Raw genomic sequence first — 21693 nt, forward strand, 5'->3', positions numbered from 1 at the left:
CAGAGATATAATTTGGAGCATAAAGAAAGAAGCCCAGTTCACCTGAAGGGAACCAATGCTGGTTTTCTTTCCACAGATCCATCTTCTCTCCCTTCAGTGCAGGCTCCTTTGAGGACCTCTCCCTACTCTGGTTCGTCAGACAGATTCAACACAGCCAAATGGATTAATTCTTTCCTCAGACGGCACTAGGGCCTCAAGCAATTCAAGTGATGTGTATGATTATTCGTTTGCTTGTCCCAAAATTTCTTGGCACTTTGAAGAACATTTGAAGGCCGATGTATTCTCTAAGTCTGGAGAACCTCTGGCCGGGGGGAATATTAACCACCTTCACACATCACTGAACTCCACTTTCTGCTCTGGCCCAGACAAAATACCCAGTTGTACTACTTTATGTTTTGATACAATTTCCAACTTTCTCTTTTGCTGGGTGAATGAATAAACAAACAAGGGAATGAATAAACAAATCCCCCCTTTGCAAAGACTGAGATTGCTTTGGTTTTAATCCCTTCTACTACATTTACCCTTTACTGGTAGTATGAAACCTGTATTCACTCCTCATGGTCTTTAAACATATTGAATAGTTTGCTGATGAATTTTACGTTATCAATCTTTGTAATACTGAGGCTGACTTGATTCATTCATTCAATGGATGCTTATTTAACACCTACCATGTATCAGGCTCTGTGCTAACTGCTGGGAATAAGTCAGATCTAGTTTCCTCGCCTCGTGAAGCTTAAACTTTTAAGGTGGAGAAAGATAGTAAGTCAACAAAAAATGATAGTAAGTGGGAAATGTTATGAAAGAAACAGAGTACTGTGATAGAAAATGATAGGATAGGGGCGCCTGGGTGGCTCAGTGGGTTAAAGCCTCTGCCTTTGGCTCAGGTCATGATGCCAGGGTCCTGGGATCGAGCCTCACATCAGGGTCTCTGCTTGGCCAGGAGCCTGCTTCCTCCTCTCTCTCTCTCTCTGCCTGCCTCTCTGCCTACTTGTGATCTCTGTCTGTCAAATAAATAATCTTTTTTAAAAATGATAGGATATTATATTGAATAACATGGTCACGGAAGATCTAGCTGAGGAAGTATCATCTAAGCTGAGGCCTGAAGGAGGGAAAGGTATCAGTTAAGCCTGGGGGGGGGGCGGTCTAGGTAGAAGGCATAGTATATGCAAAGACCCTGAGGCAAAGAGGTTGTTTCTTTTCTCTCCATTCCAAATATTGTTGTAGTGAACATTCTTGCACAGTTCCCATTGCAGGAGTATTTGCCTGGGGTGGATTCCCACACCACTGATTCTTTGCATCTTTTTCTCTGTCCAGTGTCTTGGATGTTTCTTCTTTTCTCCCTAGTTTGCCTTTCAGAGTCCTGGTCCTCCCCCTCCTCCCTCCTGCCCTCCACTTACTTTTTTTCTCAAAGTAACCGTTGAGAACTTTTTCTGTTTTTATAGGAGAAAAGATACACTTATCAAAGTGTTTCCTTGTCAGGTTCTTTTGGCTGCAGATTGTGTTTCACTCCTACTGTCCATTCATCCATTCAACTATTCACTCAGCACTTACTGAGCACCTGTTTTGTACCAGGGATTGTGCTGAGTGCTAGAGATACACAGCCTTATCGGCGCTGCTCAAATGTGTCCCTGATGTATCACCTAAGGTATTTGCCAACATGCAGATCCTGGGGTTTCACCCTTGGTTTACTCACACTCTAAGGATGTCACACTCAAGACTTTGCATTTTAAGAAGATCCCTGATTTTTTTTTTTTAATCCCAACTAAAAATTTAGAACCACTGAATGTAAAAGAGACAGGTAAATGAAGTTTACTTTTCTAAGATGTTTTGGATGATAATGCATTCATAATTTAAGCACAAAACGCTACGAAATAACAGTGGGTCATACAGGTTAAGAACGAGTTCCCTTGAGAAAGTCAGGTTTACACAGAAAATTAGACAAACTGCAGTTCTCCGGACTAAAACATTCACGCAGATGCCACTCTGTGCAAGACGCGCGCAAAAAAGTGCTGTGCGGCCGAACAACACTGAGTATGCTGTAAGTGTCGTGTTGCCTGAGGCTGCTTGGAGCTTCGCGATCTGAATGTGAAAAAACGCAAGAACTGGTCTCCCAGCACGTTTTATCCAGACCCAAGCGCGGGTTGCAGTCCGATTTGTCGGGGGGGAGCAGTGAGCAGGCGCACATATAACCAGGCCCCAGACACATGCGCAGTGTGTAACTCCGAAGCCAAAACGGGGATGATTGAGGGCAAGATTTCTCAGTTACCAAGACTTCCCTTACTCGAATTCAGCACCCCTGGCTGTCGTCATCTCTGGCCAGGGACTCTTTCATCTCTTAATGTAATCCCACTGTTCCTTCTGGGCCACTCCAGTAAGTCGGATGCCAGTACTCAACATGGCGGCAGCCCCCGAAGCGGCGCAATCCGACTACGGGATCCAGGCTCCGGGGGCGGGGCTCGCCGCCCCGGCCGGAGTCGGGGGGGGCGGGGTCTTGGCCGGGACCCGGGGCTGGGCTCCCGCCCCCGGCCGGGCCTTAGTGGCTGCATCTCCCGCTCCCGTGCTGAGGATCACGCTGGAAATCGCGGGAGCCAAGCGTGGTGAGGTGGGGCCTCAGGGCAGGCGGGAGGTGCCCGGGTTAACGGTCCGAGGTCCGGAGACGCTCCCGAAGAGGGCGCCTCAGGGAATCCCGTTCGAGCAGCGGCTTCCCATTCCCCGGGACGAACCCGAGGCCCAGAGCGGGTCTGGGACCCGTCCTAGGGATTCCGGCCCCTTGCCTACGCCTCCAGCCGCGGCCGCCACTCCGCGCAGAAAGGGATCTTCCCGACCCCCGTATCCGCAGCTGCCGGGTCCGGAGGTGTCAGGAAAAGGCGCTGTGCTCTCCGTCCTGCGCGCGTCTCGCTCCCGGCTCCCAGAATTTTGCGACTCCCTCTATCCTTGGGGCTTTGCACGTGATCTGTCCTAAAGCCCAGTCGCACCCACCGCCCCGCTCCGGAACTCTGGCTCTCCGCGACCCGACTCAAGTATCACTTCCTTGGAAACATTTCCCAGCCGCTTTCTGCAGGCGCTGTTAATTCCACTGCTTGGTTTTTGAACTCGTTGCACGGAGTTATTTTTCCTGCCCACTTGTACACCCGTGCACTTAGGATATTATGCCTTGCCTTTTGTCTCTAGATAACAGAGCCTGGCACATGATGACACTAAGATTTCCTAAATAGTCACGAAGTGTCGAGTGCCACTAAATGTATTACAGGTGAAGGCCCGTTTAATCCTCACAGCAATTTCATAAAGTGGGTTCTATGTCTTCACATTTTATGCATGAAGAAACTGAGGCATTCGTAGATCATTTTGCCCAGAGTTCCATAACTAATTAGTGAGTGGAGCTGGGAGGTGAATTCTAGTCTGTGAATCCCCAGAGCATGTGATAATTTCACTGGATTGCCTTTGGGTTTGATAAATGTCTATTGAATTGGTTTTTACTTTAACCCCGTGTGTTATGGTGGGCACGGTTATGATGTGCATTTTGACTGAGAGGGCTTGGAAAGAAGATTTGATATCCCCAAATATAGGGAGTGAGATTGGGACAAAATCCCGGCCAGAACCTACTTCCTGCCCTATGTTCCTCAGGCACACTCTACCTTTCTTTGCTCCTTTTCCATCAGAGAGCTGCAGACCTAGACCTCATCATTTCACAGGCTTTAGAAAGTACCCCTCATAGAGCTGTGATTTCATAGTTCATGATTTATGAGGCAGCTTAATGTAATGGATTAAGCCTGGAGTTTGGAAGCAGATTGGGGTTTCATGCTTGCTTGGCTACCGGTCATTTATATCCCTTCCATTTTCTGAGCGTTATTTTTCTTGTCTGCAAAATGAAGACAATGATCTTACCTCAAAGGGTTTTTTGGTGAAGATTGCAGGTAATTGTTTTGAGAAAGTAAAATGCTATATAAGCCACATGATCCTCTTTTTGCTTTTTAGAAGGTTATAGAGCTGTGAGCGTTTTGTAAGACCATTGATGATGTGGATCACGATACCTAATGCCCTTATATTCTTTCATTCGGTCAGTCGAATATTTAATGTGTTCCTACTCTATACCAGGCACTGTTTTAGGAGCTGGGAATATAACAGTCAATAAAACTATTCTTGTACTTGGGAAATTTACATTCTGATCAGTATATTACACATAATAATCAGATAGCGACAGCACGTTATAAGGTAAATAGAAATACCAGTGTGTGGAGGAGTGGTGATATTTTATATTTGGAGGTTAGGGAACAACTTTAACTGAGAAGGTAACACTTGAACAGAGATCTGAAGGTGGTAAGGGAGTGAGCGAATCAAGAAGATAATTGGAGGAAGAGGCCCAGAAATGAGTGGGTGTCTTGGTGTGTTCCAAGCACATGCCTCGAGGAAGGCTGTGTGACTGGAGAGGAGTAGGAAATGGAATTAGAACCATTGGAGGCTGGGATCAAATAATTAGGAGCCTCGGGGCCATGAACATGATTTTGGATTTTCCTCTGAGTAGCCATTGGAGGGTTCTGAGTTGCATAATCTGTCACCGTTTTATTTATTTATTTATTTTTAAAGATTTTATCTATTCATCTGACAGAGATCACAAGTAGGCAGAGAGGCAGGCAGAGAGAGAGGGGGAAGCCGGCTTCCGGCCGAGCAGAGAGCTCGATGCGGGGCTCGATCCCAGGGCTCCCTCCCAGGACTCTGGAATCATGACCTAAGCCGAAGGCAGAGGCTTTAATCCACTGAGCCACCCAGGCGTCCCAATCTGTCACTGTTTTAAAAGATCCCTCTGAATACTCTGTTGAGATAGAACAAATTCTAAAGTCAGGGGTGGTAGCATTACAACAGTCTAGGAAGCTTTTCCAGTAATCCAGATGTATTAATTCTTTATCACTGGGCAAGAAAACACCCCCAAATTTAGCAGCTTGAAATAGCAATCGTTATCTCACACAATTGTAAATTAGAAATCTAGGAGCAGGGCACAGTCAGGTTAAGTGTCCGACTCTTGGTTTTGGCTCGGGTCCTAATCTTAGGGTTATGGGATCCAGCCCTGCACTGGATTCCTTGCTTGGGATTCTCTCTCCCATGCCCTCTGCCTCTCCCGCTCATGCTCTCTCTTTCTCTTTCCCTCTCTCTCAAAATAAATTTTAAAATCTTAAAAAAAAGAATCTAAGAGCAATTTAGCCGGGTGTTTCTGGCCTAGGGTTTCTCAGGACCCTCTCAGGAGATGGCAGTCAGGTTCCTGGCTGCTTTGCTCCCAAGATCTTTCCTTGCTGCAGGGCCTTTTTCACAGAGCTGCCTGAGTGTTCTCAGGACCTGGTGGGGAGAGTAAAAAGAGAGAGAGAGAGAGAGGCCATAGTGCCTTTTATGACCTTTTCTTAGAAGTCATTTCTACTTTATTCAGCTTCATTAACTTTATTCCAGTTCCTACCCAAGGAGAGAGAATTAGGCTCTGCCTCTTGAAGGAAGAAATATCAAAGAATTTGTGGGTGTCCCTTAAAGCCACCACACCAGGCAAGAGAGTGCCTTGGCTTGGGATGGTGGTAGTGAGAGGTTGAAAAGTGATAGCATCTGGTAGAGCCAACAGGTTTGCCGATAGATTGGTTATAGGGTGTGGAAGAATGGAGTAAATATGACCATAGGCTTTGGGCTTGAGGCTCCAGAAGGATGGCATTGCCATATACTAAAATGGGGAAGATTGCAGGAGCAGAAGTCCACTTTTGGACAGGTTAACTTTGAGATGCCTCTTAGACACCCATGTGGAGAAGTTAAACCGGTGTCTGGACTTAGTCTAGGAGTGTAAAGATTCAGAGGGAAGTGTAGCTTGGAGACCTAACATGGGATTCATGGATATCTAGGTGCTATTTTTTTTAATTTTTATTTATTTATTTGACAGAGATCACAACTAGGCAGAGAGGCAGGCAGAGAGAGAGGAGGAAGCAGGCTCCCCACTGAGCAGAGAGCCCGATGCGGGACTCGATCCCAGGACCCTGGGATCATGACCTGAGCCAAAGGCAGAGGCTTTAACCCACTGAGCCACCCAGGTGCCCCTCTAGGTGCTATTTTAAGTCAGGAAACTGATGAGGATGAGGTTGCCCCGGAAATGAATGTAGATGGAGGAGAGGCCAGAAGCCTGAGCCCTAGGGCCTCCAACCTTGGGGACATGAGAAACCAGCAAAGGAGACTAAAGGGAGAAGCCAGAGAGGTGGGAGGAAAAAAGAGAGAGGCCTCTCATGGGAGGTTTATGGATGGGGCCACAAGCTTTTTTTTTTTTGCTTCCCAAGTTTTATTCAAGAACTCATACAAAATATTCCAGGTAAATGAATTTTAATCCTCATCTTCCCCTATCGTGGTAAATATGGAGGCAATGCAACTAATCACGTAGATTATTCTCCTCCAAATGTTTTGTGGTGGGATATTTCAAATACTTCTTGGAAAAAGGCACCTCAGAAATTAACAGCCATCTTGCTCTGGTTTACGGAGATTCCCAGGTTTTCCATTCACTCTGATGCTCTCTTGAAGAAACTGCTCAAAATTGGCAGCATCCATGATTCCAATCCATGGAATCAAAAAAATCCATGATTTTTTTTAAAGTTATTTTTATTAACATATAATGTATAATTTGCCCCAGGGGTACAGGTCTGTGAATCATCAGGCTTACACGCTTCACAGCACGCACCATAGCATATACCCTCCCCAATGTCCATAACCGAACCACCCTCTCCCTCCCTCCCTCCCCGCAGCAACCCTCAGTTTGTTTTGTGAGATTAACAGTCTCTTATAGTTTGTCTCCCTCCTGATCCCATCTTGTTTCATTTTTTCCTTCCCTACCCCCTATAACCCCCGCCCTGCCTCTCAAATTCCTCATATCAGGGAGATCATGTGATAATTGTCTATCTGTGATTGACTTATTTTGCTCAGTGTAATACCCTCTAGTTCTTTCCACGCCATTGCAAATGGCAAGATTTCATTTCTTTTGATGGCTGCGTAGTGTATATATATATATATATATATATATATATATGCATGCCACATCTTCTTTATCCATTCTTCTGTTGATGGACATCTAGGTTCTTTCCATAGTTTGGCTATTGTGGACATTGCTGCTATAAACATTTGGGTGCACGTAGGTGCAGTCAAGGATAAACCTCAGAACTTGCTTCTTTTTTTTTTTTTTGTCCCCCCACCCCCTTGCCACAAGCTTTTTCACGGGTCCCATAGCGTATTGGAGGCAGAAAACATGCTGAATTTTTTGTGTGTCCACAAAGAAACAGAAGTTGTCTCTACAGACATATATATATATATATATATATATATATATATATATAGCGTATTGGAGGCAGAAAACATGCTGAATTTTTTTGTGTGTCCACCAAGAAACAGAAGTTGTCTCTACAGACAATATATATATATATATATATATATATATATATATATATTTTAATTTTCATTGTTCAGGAAGTAAAATGTTGTGCCCTCAAGCATTTTTCCCTTTTTTTTGCTGTAAGTGACAAATTCTATTTAATGATACTAGTCCCCATGCTAGTCCTTGCAGTATACACACCTCCAAGTCTAGGTGGTGTTGCTTCTATTCTAGACTTTATTTAAATACCCCTTTTGGTTTGTTTCAGGTGAGGGGAACTCAGCATAATGTGTATCACTCTTCTGTCACTTTCCACACTAGGTTCAGAGGTTACTGCCCTTCTAGTCTGATTTCTGGCAAAAGGAGGTGGTCAGCCTTGCTCATGTCTCTATCACTGTGGCAGACTGCCCAGAAGAGATCCCAATTTATGAGTGTCTATGGAATAAGTTAATGCATAAAAGAAGTGAATCTTTTTCCTTTTCCTGTCTATTCAGTGCTTTACAGTTTACAGAGCACACTGACCTCCACGGTCTCACATGAACACCATCCAGCCGCTAACCATTTGCCAAATACTGGCCTTTTGCTTTGCTGGGGGGACACGGAAACCTACCTTTCTTCTGGCGGTCTGCTAGTTCGTTTCCTGGGAGATTGACAGAGTGTTAATAAAACAGTGCTGAACTCCATCTTGAGGAGACTCTGTTCGCTCCCTCTTTTTATTCTAGTTTTAATGAATTTAAGTTTTATGGGGATTTTTTTTGTTTTAATTGTAAAACACTTCAAATCATTTTTAAGGTAAACTATTTTTAGAACAATTTTAGATTTATAGGAAAATGGCATAATACAGAGAGTTCCTGTCTGCCCTGCACCCCGTTTCCCCTATTAGTAACATCTTACATTCATATGGTATGTTTGCTATAATTCCAAATCATTCTTGGGGGTAAGTGGAACATATAAATAAAACATGAGCAAGATGAAGTTACTATATTTCTGGAAGCCTCAGTTTCCTTACCTGTAAAATGGGAGGATTGGACTAAATTTTTTAAATAGCTCTAAAATGTTTAAATTATCTGCTGAAATAAAATAATCATATAATTCTAATACAATTCCACTTCTTTACTGAAGCATTACTATCACCTTCCCAAAGAGTATACACATCTTAACAGCAGCCTTTTTTTTTTTTAAAGCTTTTATTTATTTATTTGACAGAGAGAAATCACAAGTAGTCGGAGAGGCAGGCAGAGAGAGAGAGAGAGGGAAGCAGGCTCCCTGCTGAGCAGAGAGCCGGATGCGGGACTCGATCCCAGGACCCTGAGATCATGACCTGAGCCGAAGGCAGCGGCCTAACCCACTGAGCCACCCAGGCGCCCCAACAGCAGCCTTTTTTTAAAAAAGATTATTTCTGTTAGAGAGAGAGAGAGAGAGAGAACACACACGTACCAACGGGAAGGGATAGAGGGAGAGAGAAAGCTCACTCTGTGCTGAGTGCAGAGCCCACTGAGGGGCTCGATCTCACAACCCATGAGATCATGACCTGAGCTGAAACCAAGAGTCGGACACTTAACCAGCTGAGCCACCCAGATTAAGAGCAGCCCAAGCCTCATCCTAAGAGATGGTTTAAGTATGAGAATTCTGGGGACTGTGGCAGAGCTGCCTGTAGAGACAGTAGATTGACTATACAACATTACCATTTTTGTAGGTTAAAGATGGGCAAATGTGGCAATTTTATATGGTTCAGCTCAACATTGGGGGATAGGAATTCAAAGGAGGGAGAGGATGCCCTTGAGACCTCTGAGACTCCCACTGTACAAAAGCCCAGCCCCAGTGCTCACGGTATTAGGAAAGAAAAAGGTCCGTCGGGTCCCTTGAAGCAACTGAGAGCTACTTTTGTTGCTGGCAGTGTTGGCAGAAGAGTGATTTCCCCGCAAGCTCGTGCCTCCTCCACAGGGAGAGACTGAATCAGCATCTCACAGAGCCCCCCCATGAACGGGTTGACAGCCGTGGTGGAAAGGAAGGGCAGAAAAAGACAATCTTTGGAGTGTGGAGGAAGACTGCATTCATCCGGGTTAGAGGCTAGGAAGAGGCAGCCCGGAGTACTGGCGCCACTCTACCCTTCCCACTCTGTGCCCTTCCCTTACGGTCTCCTCCAGGCTCTATGAACTCCACGGTCTTCTGTTGTCCAGGGGGTAATGTAAATTAGTAAACTGAACTTTCCTCTGTAACTTTTACAAGAAAAGCAACAGCACAAGTGCAGTGATAAATAGCCACTAAAATCTGCTATCGGTGTGAGGGAGAGAATAGGCTGGGGCGACTGGGGCGGTGGTGGGGCTGGAGACTGGTGAACTGGAGAGCATATGCCCCCCCTTAGATAGGGGCAAACACTCTTTTTCTTTTAATTTTTTATTTTTTATAAACATATATTTTTATCCCCAGGGGTACAGGTCTGTGAATTGCCAGGTTTACACACTTCACAGCACTCACCAAAGCACATACCCTCCCCAATGTCCATAACCCCACCCCCCTTCTCCCAACCCCCCTCCCCCCAGCAACCCTCAGTTTGTTTTGTGAGATTAAGAGTCACTTATGGTTTGTCTCCCTCCCAATCCCATCTTGTTTCATTTATTCTTCTCCTACCCACTTAAGCCCCCATGTTGCATCAGCACTTCCTCATATCAGGGAGATCATACGATAATTGTCTTTCTCCGCTTGACTTATTTCGCTAAGCATGATACGCTCTAGTTCCATCCATGTTGTCGCAAATGGCAAGATTTCGTTTCTTTTGATGGCTGCATAGTATTCCATTGTGTATATATACCACATCTTCTTTATCCATTCATCTATTGATGGACATCTACGTTCTTTCCATAGTTTGGCTATTGTGGACATTGCTGCTATAAACATTCGGGTGCACGTGCCCCTTAGGATCACTAGGTTTGTATCTTTAGGGTAAATACCCAGTAGTGCAATTGCTGGGTCATAGGGCAGTTCTATTTTCAATATTTTGAGGAACCTCCATACTGTTTGCACCAGCTTGCATTCCCACCAACAGTGTAGGAGGGTTCCCCTTTCTCCGCATCCTCAAGGGGCAAACACTCTTAACTACAGCTGGTCGTTGCTTTGTAGGGATGCGGGTCACAGGTCACTAGATATTCTGCTTTTCCAAAGGAGCCAGAAATCCTTATTTTTTTAAAAATTTATTTCTTTATTTTAGAGAGAGAGTGCTGGTGCACACACAAGTGAGAGGGGCAGGGAGAGGGAGAGAGAATCTAAAGCGGACTCCCTTACCCCCCCAACCACCCCCACCCCTCCTCACCCCTAAGCTGAGTACAGAGCTAGGCTTGGGGCTCAATCCCATGACCCTGAGATCATGACCTGAGCTAACACCAAGAGTCAGCCACTCAACCATTTGCGCCACCTGGGCACCCCCAGAAATAAGCATTTTCGTGTGCATTCTCCCAGTGGAAAATGTGTGTACCTAATTTGAATTCTTAAAAGCTTGGCAGAGGCCGCATAATGGTGGAAAAGAATGAGCAGGTCACGTTTCGAACCTCTGCTAAGGTTTTAGATCTGCCTGGAGTGAGGCCCACATGTGTTTCCTCAACATCCTAATGACCAAAATGAATTAGACAGCTTCTGCTTTTGCGAATTCACAGATTAGTAGAGAAGATAGACAATTAATAATCATAAGATGTAATATAGTCATTAGACTCTTTCTGTATTATATATACAGTTATATATATATAAATGTCTTAAATACATAGGGTCATATATGTAGCTATAAAAGTGATTAACTCTTCCCGAGTACATCTGGGATGACATGATAGGAGATGGCATTTGAGCCAGGATGTAGGAAGTCAGCAGTTTGGTGCATTAAAGGGATTTGGGGCCCCTGAAACTCCCAGTGTATATGCAAATGTTAGATTTGCATTTGCTGTATATACTACTTTCTTCATCACTGTATATACCACTTTCTTCAGATGTTCACACTGATGGGGTGCTAGCTAGACCAAGAGGGCAGCTCTAATTTTCTATTTTCTTGATAGGTAATTGGAAAAACAAATATTCCTTAACCCTTCTAGTGCGAATCTCATGTCTCAGGGTTAATAAAATGAGAGCTCTAACCTACCCCCCTCCTCCCAGGTTATCGTGTGTTTCAGAAGCCTCAGAAACTCAGAGGTAACATGGCTGGGAACCTTCATTCATGGATGAGGGACTGGAAGGGAAATGGTATGTTCGAGATCACAGAGCCCATTAGAGGCAGAGCTTGAATTGGTGCCCCAAACTCTTCCTGACCACCATGCCTCCCCCTCTCCATGTCTCTTCCAAGCTCTCTGCTTAGGCTGGCGTCCCCCTGTCCCTGTCTCCCCTCTGCCCCTGGAGATGGCCCATTGCCTTGTTTTGGCCTAGCTCCTGCTGGGTGAGGAGGTTTGCTATCTTAACTAAAGTTTGCTATCCTAACTGAAGGTGATTCCTTCCCCCTCCCCCTGCCTTCCCACTGCATCCCCTGCTGTCTTAATGGACCCTCCTGGCCTGAAATGCCTGCTACTCTGTTTCTTCATCAGATGGTCAGACTTGCTGGTATTCAAATCCCTAATAACTGAATGCAAACTGTATGAACTTTGACAACTTGCTTAACCTTTTTAATTTCTTAACGGAGGCTTAAGCTTTCTTTGTAAGCTTCAGTTTCTTCATCCGTGTACAAAGAGTTCTAATATCACTTCTGCTGAAGTGTGATAGGAAGGCATTGGAAGTCTCAAGATTCTTGGGACGACAGAATGACCTAGCACGGGTAAAGCAGTGAACTGTGGCTGACCCATAGACATACCTGACAAGGATTAACCGTGGTGGTGATTCACACAGTTCACAGACCAGCAGATTGGGTTAAATGCCAGTCCACTATTTACCCTTCCTGTCATTAACATCTCTGTCATGATCACACGGACTACATTGTGTTGTGATTGTGTCTTTCTCCCCAACTAGACTAGAAACACCTTCAGGGATTCCTTCTACAGATGGCTCATAGGCACTGTGCCAAGCACCAGGAACATGCAGGTAAACTGAGCGCTCTTGATCTAGTGCAGAGTTCCTGAAGGTGTGCCAGAAAACCCTGGTTCTCTGAGGTTGTCTCATGATCCAGTAAATTTGGGAAATGATGCTTAGCCCACCCCCCCCTTTAGAGATTAGGGTCCATGTTAGTATTTTAAAGGCTCTGATGGATCCTGTAGTAAAGGAATCCACTCACTTTCTCCAACTCAGCTTTGTCAGATCTAGTGAATGTTTGATGAGTAAATTTGAATCACCCAGACATTCCTTTCATCTCCTCTGTGTGCTTTGGTCCCCAGCTCAAGAGGAGGTCCCCAGCTCAAGTGGCACAGGAATGATTAGAGACCTTACCGGGACTGAGCAGCCTCTGGCTGAATAGGGGCCTGTGGGCTTACCTGTCTGGTGCTCCCATGGAGACGGGAGGCCCCGGCTTGAACAATATGAAGCCCCAGGCACTGCAGCTGGTGCTGGAGGAGCAAGTACTGGCGCTACAGCAACAGATGGCAGAGAACCAAGCCGCCTCCTGGCGGAAGCTGAAGAGCTCCCAGGAGGCCCAGCAGAGGCAGGCAACCCTCGTGAGGAAGCTGCAGGCCAAGGTGAGGCAGCAGCCCATCCAGGGAGGCAAAGAGAACACCCCCAAGCACTGATTGCTGAGGTGGGATAAGGGTTCCAGGAGACAGAGCCATGTAGTGGGAATGTCCCTCAGCAGCCTCTCCTGTGACGCTCACAACTACTCCAGGAGAGATCGATCCTGTCGCTTTTAAAGATGGCGGTCCCAAGGGCTAAGTGGGTTGTCTATGTTTGCTCCCCTCGGCTAGAGCGAGGACCTGGTCCGGTGTTTTCTGGTTCCAAAGCCTGTACTCTTACCCCTCCGATACAACAGGCATGGAGAGAGTATTATTAACTGACCAAATGGAAATGATGAAATGTTATGGCCTTACCCCGCTGTTGTCACCCAGACACTGTTCACACAGGGTTTGTCCCAAATCTTCCTGGGCCTTTGGTTTGGGCTGTTGGTACCAGCTGTGACCGTCACCCACACCCTGCTCTGTTTGCCTCAGGTGTTGCAGTACCGGACCTGGTGTCAAGAGCTGGAGAAGCAGCTGGAAGCCACTGGGGTGAGTGAGACTGTTTTGTGTCGCCCCCAGAGCCCTCAGTGAATATACCTGCGAGGAAGGCCTTGTTTGCTGATTGATGGAGACTGGGGTGTGACAAGGCCGTGTTTGGTGGAAGTCCTTCCTCTCTTCAGTCCCTGAGAGCTTTATCCCACAGATACTCTGATTGGATTGGCTATTCCGGGCCTGTCAGCCACCAACCCTTGGCTCTCTGAGGACAAAATGTAGCTTCAGGAGATTTAATCAGACTAGAAAGGATGTGGAATCAGAGGGAAGAAATGCATTTTTCCTCCAGAAGGTGTCAGTGTTTATCTGTCTTAGATGTGGGGCTTTGCAAGCCTAAACATGTTTGTGGCAGAGGAATTTATTTGTGCCTTTGGCTGGGTAGAACGGGCTTTGAAAAACTCATTGCCTTTGTTCCAGCTCTCTCTTGGCACCTTCTCACATTACCCTCAGAAAAGTTCTCTCAGAGGAAGGGAAAAAACAAAACTTACTGAGCACCATTCCGTGTAGGCCAGGCGCCATTAGGCATTGTCATATAACGATCTACGAGGCAACTTTCTATGAGGAACGGTGTCTCCTTCATTTTGTAGTGAAGACTTTGTGGCTCAGAGAAGTTGAATAACTTCCCACACTCCAAAATGTAGTGTAGTAGAAGTCAAGGCTGTTAGTGAGAGCTCTATCTTACACTTCTTGGGTTGAAAGCTCTTTTCCCTACCCAGCGCCGTCTTTCAGGAGACATTACTGGTTCACTTTTGGAGAAGGGGATGCAGTGGATTTACCTTCAGGATGTAGTGGTGGAGTAAAGAGGCATATTGCTAACACCGGAGAGGAGGAATAGAAAGAAAGCAGGTGGCTGCAGAAGGGGGCATCAAGCCATTGGTCTGAATGGTGTTCTCTTTGGTGGTAAAAAAAAATCTTGTTTCTGTCTGGCTAAGGGACCAACCCCACAGAGGTGGGAAAGCGTGGAGGAGCCGAACCTGGAGCAGCTGCTGGTCCGATTGGAGGAGGAACAACAGAGGTGATGAACCCCAAGTTCTCTGGTCGGGGAGGTGGGGGCAGGCGATTCTGGTGGCCTGTGGGTTGAAAAGGCAGAAAAGGGTACCTCGGCCCTGAGCGCTAATAGGGCTCAAACCACGGACCTCAGCCTTAGCCCTCCAGTCCCTGGCAATGGAAAATTCCAGTGTTTGTCGTCTTACTCCAAGAGGTCCAAGGGTTGGATCAAGCCTTTATTTTGCACTTGCTCCTGCCCCTCCCCAGTGCAGGTGTGAGAGTCTAGCAGAGGTGAACACCCAGCTTCGACTGCACATGGAAAAAGCTGACATGGTGAATAAAGCGCTTCGGGAAGATGTGGAAAAGCTGACAGTGGACTGGAGCCGAGCCCGGGATGAGCTAATGAGGAAGGAGAGCCAGTGGCAGATGGAGCAGGAGGTAGGAGGAACAGGAGGGCTTGCACTCTGGGCACCAGCCTGGTCAGTGTTGGAAAAGAGTACCTTGAGGACCTGGATGGAAGCTCAGCTGTCACTAGAGTCCCCGGCTCTCCTCCCCACTCCGACTGGCGACTTTGCCCTGCCTCGGCTCTCGGCTGACTCCTGTCCTTACCTGCCTCGTCGAGGTTTTGCTAGCAGGTGGCATGACACTCAGAGCACCTCTGTTCCTGCATGAGGGACTAGCTTTGGTTCTAGAAGGATCTGAAAGCTTGCTGACTCCCTTCTTCTGGAGGTCTGCATATCTAGAAGCTAAGGAGGTAGCTATTGAAACCAAATGGGAAAGAAAGACCAGATAAAGACCCTGGGACTTTTCAGATCCCAGTGCAAGGAAACGAATGTTTCCCGAGTCTTTTCTGGGTGCCAGGCACTGTGCTAGTCCTCACTGTAAGTCTGTGGTAGTAATGGCGGCTTAGCAACAACTGTTTATCTTTTTCTAATCCGCTCAGAGGAAGGTCATATGCCATCTCAAACCCTTCGACTTCTTAAATGCCACTGCTAACTTTATTAAACACTTCAGTGTGACTTGAATAGAGACCCCCGTTCATAAGCTCTCTCCTGTAAGTCCCTCCTTCCCTCCCCCGAGTAGTCAGGAGGAATGCAAGACTCTTGTGCTGGCAAAAGATGGCCCTCTGCCCTTTGACATGACCTGGGTTTCTGAATACACAGTTCTTCAAGGGCTACCTGAAAGGGGAGCACGGTCGCCTTCTTGGTCTGTGGCGGGAGGTGGTGACCTTCCGACGCCATTTCCTGGAAATGAAGTCAGCTACTGACAGGTTAGTGTGGGTTTAGGAAGGGAGGTTTGCCCCTGCTGATTCTAGACTTAGGGCAGTGGGCTGCTGTAGCAGCGGGGCATGAAGTAGAAGGGGATGGAAGAGTGGGTGGGGGAGGGAGGATATTGCTGGATTCAGATGATTTTCCCAGACCTGCTCCTCAAGCTTTACTGGGCCTGATCTCGATGCTCCCTTAATCCATGCTTACCAGAGTCCGCTCTTTCCTGCCTTGTACTCAGAGACCTGACGGAGCTCAAGGCTGAGCATGTGAGGCTTTCGGGGTCCCTGCTGACCTGCTGTCTGCGCTTGACTGTGGGTGCCCAGTCTCGAGAGTCTGAGGGCTCTGGGAGACTGGATGGCAATGAGCCAAGCCAGCTGCTGCTTCTACTAACCAAGACCCAGGAGCTGGAGAAGGAGGCCCATGAAAGGAGCCAGGAGTTAATGCAGCTGAAGAGTCAGGGCGATCTGGAGAAGGCTGAGCTACAGGATCGGTGAGATGGGCTGGGGTCTGCCGAGGGTGGTGACTCCCTTAGGGGGACCGAGACAGCTGATAGGAGTTGGGGGTGGGGTGTGAAGAGCGTTTCCCCCCCACCGGAGGGCAAGGAGAGGTGCCAGAGGGAGTCTAGTTTGAAGCCACAGTTGGGGCCATGTCACTGCCCTCTGCCCTCAGACTGTCTTGCAGCTCAGCTTTTCTCCTGTTGATTTATAGACCTAATGGTGACTGTTGTCTGTCAACACCAACCTACTCCCATTCCCAGAACAGCCAAGCTCTTCCATGCTTCCCTGCCTTGGTACATGCTGACCTTAGCCTGGAACGCTTCCCTCCCTTCTGCCTCCACCTTATCCTTTAAGGCATGGTTCTGAGAACCCTTCTCTGCACTCAGTAGCCTGTTAAATTTCTATGCCCTGGTGTGGCCTTTTGACTTGCTTGTTACAGCTTTGATCCCACTGTTTCTCTCTGATTATTTAGTTTTGGGGGTTTTTGTTTTTGTTTTTGTTTTGGATTATGACAAAATAGATTTTTTAAAAATAATAGTAAGAAGGGCAGGGACCTGAGCGAAGAGCCCCATTTGAATTTCTGGACAGGTTGGGGCTTATACCCCATGGCTAGGGTTGTGTCACCACCTATTGGTGGTGGATGTAAATAGCAGTTTGTTTTGGGTTGGGTTGGGAAGGACAGAGAGACCATGTCTTAGTTAAGTCTGTGTCTCCAGTGCTTGGCATTTCATCTACTGTAGAGTAACATTCAAAGAATGTTTGTTGAAAGATACAAGGATTAAATGAATAGCCATACAGTGAATGAAAGCTCTTAGATATTTTTTATTAATTATTAAGACTTGAAAAAAAATAATTTTAACTCCTAAATAACATTATTTAAGAAATATTTATTTAGGGGTGCCTGGCTGGCTTGGTAGAATGTGCAGCTCTGGATCTTGGGGTCATGTGTTTGAGTCCCTGCTAGGTTTAGAGATTACTTTAAAAAATATAAAAACTTAAAAAAATATTTATTTAGCTACCCATAGAATACTAGGTACTGAGCTCCAAGATGTAGCATTAAGTGACAGAGTTATATGATGATTTCCCTGAACTTTGAGGTTAATATCACAGAGGTTGACCATAATCTTCCCCAAATTACCCCTTCATTTTCCTTATCAGAGACCCCTGGGCTAGAGGGACCTGGGGACTCTCCCATGTGGCAACTCTGATGTTCTTATTGGCTTCAGGGTGCTTGACTTCAAGACCAAGTGGGGCCTGGAAAGGCCTGGCCCAGGGCTTTCCTTCAGCTCTCGGGCCCTCAAACACGTGCTCCAGCCATGAGATGTGGTAAATCCCTGCATGTGTCTGAGTGCCTTTTGACTCCTGCCTTTCACCCCAGTTCAAGGCTATAGCGTTATGTGGTACTCAGGGAGTACAGGGGTGGGGGTGCCCAGGTAGCTGTGGGGGGGCTGCAGTGGGAGTGTCTGTTGGGGCTGGGGTGTGCTACATGATAGGCCTGTCCACCTCAGTGGGCCTCCGGGATGATAGTGCTGTGCTCTCTCTTCAGGGTGACCGAACTCTCTGCTCTGCTGACCCAGGCTCAGAAACAAAATAAGGATTATGAGAAGATGCTAGAAGCTCTGAGAGAGACAGTGGAGATCCTGGTACGTGACCATTTGTTCTGGAAAGGAGTTGGGAGTGGGCCTGTAGGTTCCTTTTCCTTTATGGACAGATGATGCAGGATACCAGTTAAATGTGCCTTGATAAAAACCAAAAAAAAAAAAAAAAATGTTGGCTGAATCTGACAATTAATTAACTCATTGATTTATTCCTTCATCAGTAAATACTGCGTCCCGTCCCTCCTGCATTCCTGAGGAAACTACAATGATGTGCACACCCAGTATGTCCTCCTCAGAGAGAGTGGGACACGCGTTTCGAGGCACACTGGCAAAGGGTGGGGTTGTGTGAGAGATTCAAAACCCAGTCACATGGGGAACAACTGAGGAATGTGGCAACGGTCAGCTTGGAGAGAGAAGGGCTTGAGGGAAGACATAATGGCCGCTGCCACAGACCTGAAGGACTAACATAGGGGGAAGGAGTTGGCTTGTTTAATGTTTTCGGGTCGGCACAGGCAGTGTCGGTGACTAGAAGCTATAGGCTGGGACAATTTGTCTACCAGCAAGAGAGCCTCCATCGTTGAGAAGTCTGTCCTGTGGAAGAGTGAGGTTCGTGTCCCTGGCTTCTCATCTGCCAGAGATATTATCAAAGGGACTCTCTGAAGGTTCGACTAATTAGAACTTCTGGCTTAATTCCACATTTCCTTTAGTTTCTTAGAATTTTCAGATCTTTCTCTTTAGACAGATCCTGAATGACCATCTACATGCAAACCTCTGGTCTTCTTATCCAAGCTGGGCTCAGCGGGGACTCAGTTACTTGTGCCTTTTGGTTCCCTTTGGTCAGAAATTTGCAAAGTCCAATGTCTGCAGTGCCTAGATAATGCCGAAGAGTAAAGTGGGTTCAGTTGTACGGATTCTGGTTGGTTGCCCAGCGCTGTCATAGTTCGTTTTGAGTACAGGAGAGGACACTTGATCTCAATATTAAGGAAACAAGGAGGCATCGTAGGGACCATGGAACCCCAAAAAATACAAGTCTCCTGTAGCAGAGGCACCCACTGTTCAACTTCAGAAAATTATTGCTGTGGGGACCTGGAAGCTGGTGTGGCTCATCTGTTAACTTTTTGAGAAAAACCGGAAAGTCAGAATTTCTCAATTCATAAAATCTCTCAAAATCTCTCAGTTTATAAATGTCAGTTCAAGTTCTGTGCAGGCCAAAGAAAACACAGCTGCAAGTGTATGTCTTCAGGCTTTCACTAACAGTATGATCAGAAAAACTGAGGAAAGCTCTGGGGCTTGGGGTTTCTCTGGTCTAGCCTTAGGTCTCCAGGATCGCTTTGATGTTCAGGGACAGCTGCCACCCTCCCTCCCATGACCCCTGTCATTCATTGAGCATTTTCTTTGTGCCAGGCACTGTGTTGAGTAACTTACATGTATCTTTTTCATTTAAGCCTCAACACAAATCTGTGAAGTAGTTGCTGTTAATTTTCTCTTTTTTTAAAGAGAAAAGAAGCTCAAAGAAGCAGCGGCCTAAGGTTGCCAAGCTAGGATGTGATCGAGTAAGAACTCTAACCTAGGCATTCCCATTTGGAGCTCTGATTTGCTTACTCTGAACTCTTAATCACCACATCCCACTGTCCTCAGAGTCCTGGGACAACAGTAGGATTCACCTGTGGTCAGGGAAAAAGTAGCGTTGACCGAAGAGACAGAATGAGCTTCTGATTCATTTGGAGCCCGGAACGGTAGATACTTCTGCAAGTTTGGCTCACAGCTCTGTCTTGTTCCCTGTTCAGGAGACAAATCATGCAGAATTAATGGAACACGAGGCATCTCTCAGTAGGAGTGCCCAAGAGGAGAAGCTGTCTTTACAGCAGGTGATCAGGGATATAACCCAGGTACTGGTAAGCCTTCTGTTTGTGGAAACCGGATCATGGCTCACTGCTCCGCAGGCCTCCTTGTCCTCTTAGTCATGCCTAGGTTTCCACATTCTGAGATGCTTGGGCTTAGGGTCTTTGAGGAACGAGTTCTCTGAGTGTCTTTGAGGATGGGCTTGCTCAGGGGTAGCTAAGCATTCACGTGCTGGCCCTGCCTACTGGAAGAGACCCTGTTCCTTATTGCCATCTGCAAGTCTCAGGCCAGTGGCTGGACTCTGGTCTTTGTTACATCAGTACCCTTTCCTTTCTTCATTTCTTCTTTTGTTAATTGCCTCAGAGAGTACTCTAGCCTTCTTGCTAGTCCTATGTTTGGGTGACCAAAGGTGAGGGATTGGAGGAACCAATCCTTTTTGCTCTCAGATACCCTCCGCCCATCTGCAGGGGAAAAGACGTGAGAAGGAAAATGTCAGGTTTGTCCAGGATTAGTCTTCTCAAGTTAGTCTTCTAGTTAGTCTTCTGTGCGGACTTCTGCCTTGGTCAGTAGGGTAGTGACTCTACCGTGTTGGGTTTCAGGTCATGGTGGAAGAAGGGGACAGCATGGCCCAAGGCTGTGGTGAGGATTGCTCCTTGGGGTTGGACGCTAGTGGCCTCTCCTCCCAGTTTGATTCCCAGGACCCAGAAAAGGCCCTTATTCTGGTGCGTTCAGTGGTGACTCGAAGACGCCAGGCTGTGCAGGTGAGAATCTGACCATTCCTCCTCAGCCATGGGTATGGGTGTGTCCGAACTGCTCTGTGCCCCAGGTACCTTCCTCACCTGGACTGTCCCTTTCCTTTTTTTTTTTTTTAAAAGATTTTATTTATTTATTTGAGAAAGAGAGAATGAGAGAGAGAGAGAGCATGACAGCGGGGAAGTCAGAGGGAGAAGCAGACTCCCTGCCAAGCAGGGAGCCCAATGCAGGACTCGATCCTGAGACTCCAGGATCATGACCTGAGCCGAAGGCAGTCGCCCAACCGACTGAGCCACAAAGGGGTCCCTGCACTGCCCTTTCCACTATGTTGACCATTCTTGAGGTATTTTCAACGTTCCCAAAGTGTTCATTAGAATCTCCCGGTGTCTGCCCAGTTGTCCTTGTGACTAATAGGCACATTCTGTGTGCCCAGTGGTATGCTTCCCTTGGCATGCCATCTTTGTATAGCACTACACAAAGTGTAGTGTAAGTGTTCCCAACTCTAAGGGTTCCAGCTACACTTAACCCTCTCCGTGATCGCGCCCCAGCTCACATCTGAAGATGATGGGCCCCAAGACTCCAGGCAGCACAGAAGCCCAGTAGTCATCTCTCATCCTCTGTCGTCTTGACTGGCCACGTCTCTATTCCTGGCTTACCCTTATCCTTGGCAACCCTCAGCTGCCTCACCCAGCCCCACTCTCAGGGAGCTTCATTCTGCCCTCTTGGTCACCATCTCACTTCTGTCCCTCTCCCTCCATAGGACTTAAGGCAGCAGCTTTCGGGCTGCCAGGAAGCTATGAGCTCCTTGCGGCAACAGCATGATCAGTGGGAGGAGGAAGGCGAGGCCTTGAGACAGCGATTGCAGAAGCTCACTGGAGAGCGGGACACTCTGGCAGGGCAGACCGTGGACCTCCAGGGGGAAGTGGAGTCTCTTAGCAAGTGAGCAGGGGGCTGTTCATCCTTCCCCCGCCCCACTCCCGGCTCAGTCCTCATCCAGCCATTTGCTCACTCCCTGGATGTTTCTGGTTGCCTGTCCCTGCCCGCCCTCACCCCCAGGGTTGTCCAGGGATGTCTTGCTTTGTGTTCTGCTTATTCCTGCTCACTCACTTTGGGGTGTTTGTGATGAGTTAAAAAAAAAAAAAAAGTTCCCTGCTCAAAAGGGAAGATGAGATTTTGAAAGGAAATAACACGTCTGTCCTTTGATCCTGTGAT

The 21693-nt window shown here is 47.0% G+C and overlaps 1 protein-coding gene across 17 annotated transcripts in view; it reads left to right on the top strand.

Moving 5' to 3' along the window:
• The first annotated feature begins 2495 nt into the window (after nt 1–2495).
• Nucleotides 2496–21693, top strand: part of CEP250 (centrosomal protein 250) — a 49588-nt gene continuing 30390 nt past the window's right edge. For 6 of the 17 annotated variants that reach the window (XM_013053349.2, XM_045084120.1, XM_045084122.1 and 3 more), the window contains exons 1-12: nt 2509–2602; nt 12353–12424; nt 12715–13011; nt 13477–13533; nt 14469–14551; nt 14796–14961; nt 15687–15793; nt 16030–16281; nt 17835–17931; nt 19674–19781; nt 20328–20489; nt 21242–21420. In XM_013053349.2, the coding sequence (XP_012908803.1) occupies nt 12826–13011; nt 13477–13533; nt 14469–14551; nt 14796–14961; nt 15687–15793; nt 16030–16281; nt 17835–17931; nt 19674–19781; nt 20328–20489; nt 21242–21420 (1397 nt within the window). In that variant the 5' untranslated portion in view covers nt 2509–2602; nt 12353–12424; nt 12715–12825. Of the gene's footprint in view, nt 2603–11512; nt 11600–12352; nt 12425–12714; nt 13012–13476; nt 13534–14468; nt 14552–14790; nt 14962–15686; nt 15794–16029; nt 16282–17518; nt 17615–17834; nt 17932–19673; nt 19782–20327; nt 20490–21241; nt 21421–21693 lie in introns of those variants that run through there. The other 11 variants (XM_013053348.2, XM_013053350.2, XM_013053354.2 and 8 more) reach the window with 11 other exon arrangements.

This window comes from Mustela putorius, unplaced genomic scaffold (genome assembly GCF_011764305.1).
Source record: "Mustela putorius furo isolate JIRA1106 unplaced genomic scaffold, ASM1176430v1.1 tig00000743_pilon_pilon_pilon, whole genome shotgun sequence".
NCBI classification, from domain to species: Eukaryota; Metazoa; Chordata; class Mammalia; order Carnivora; family Mustelidae; genus Mustela; species Mustela putorius.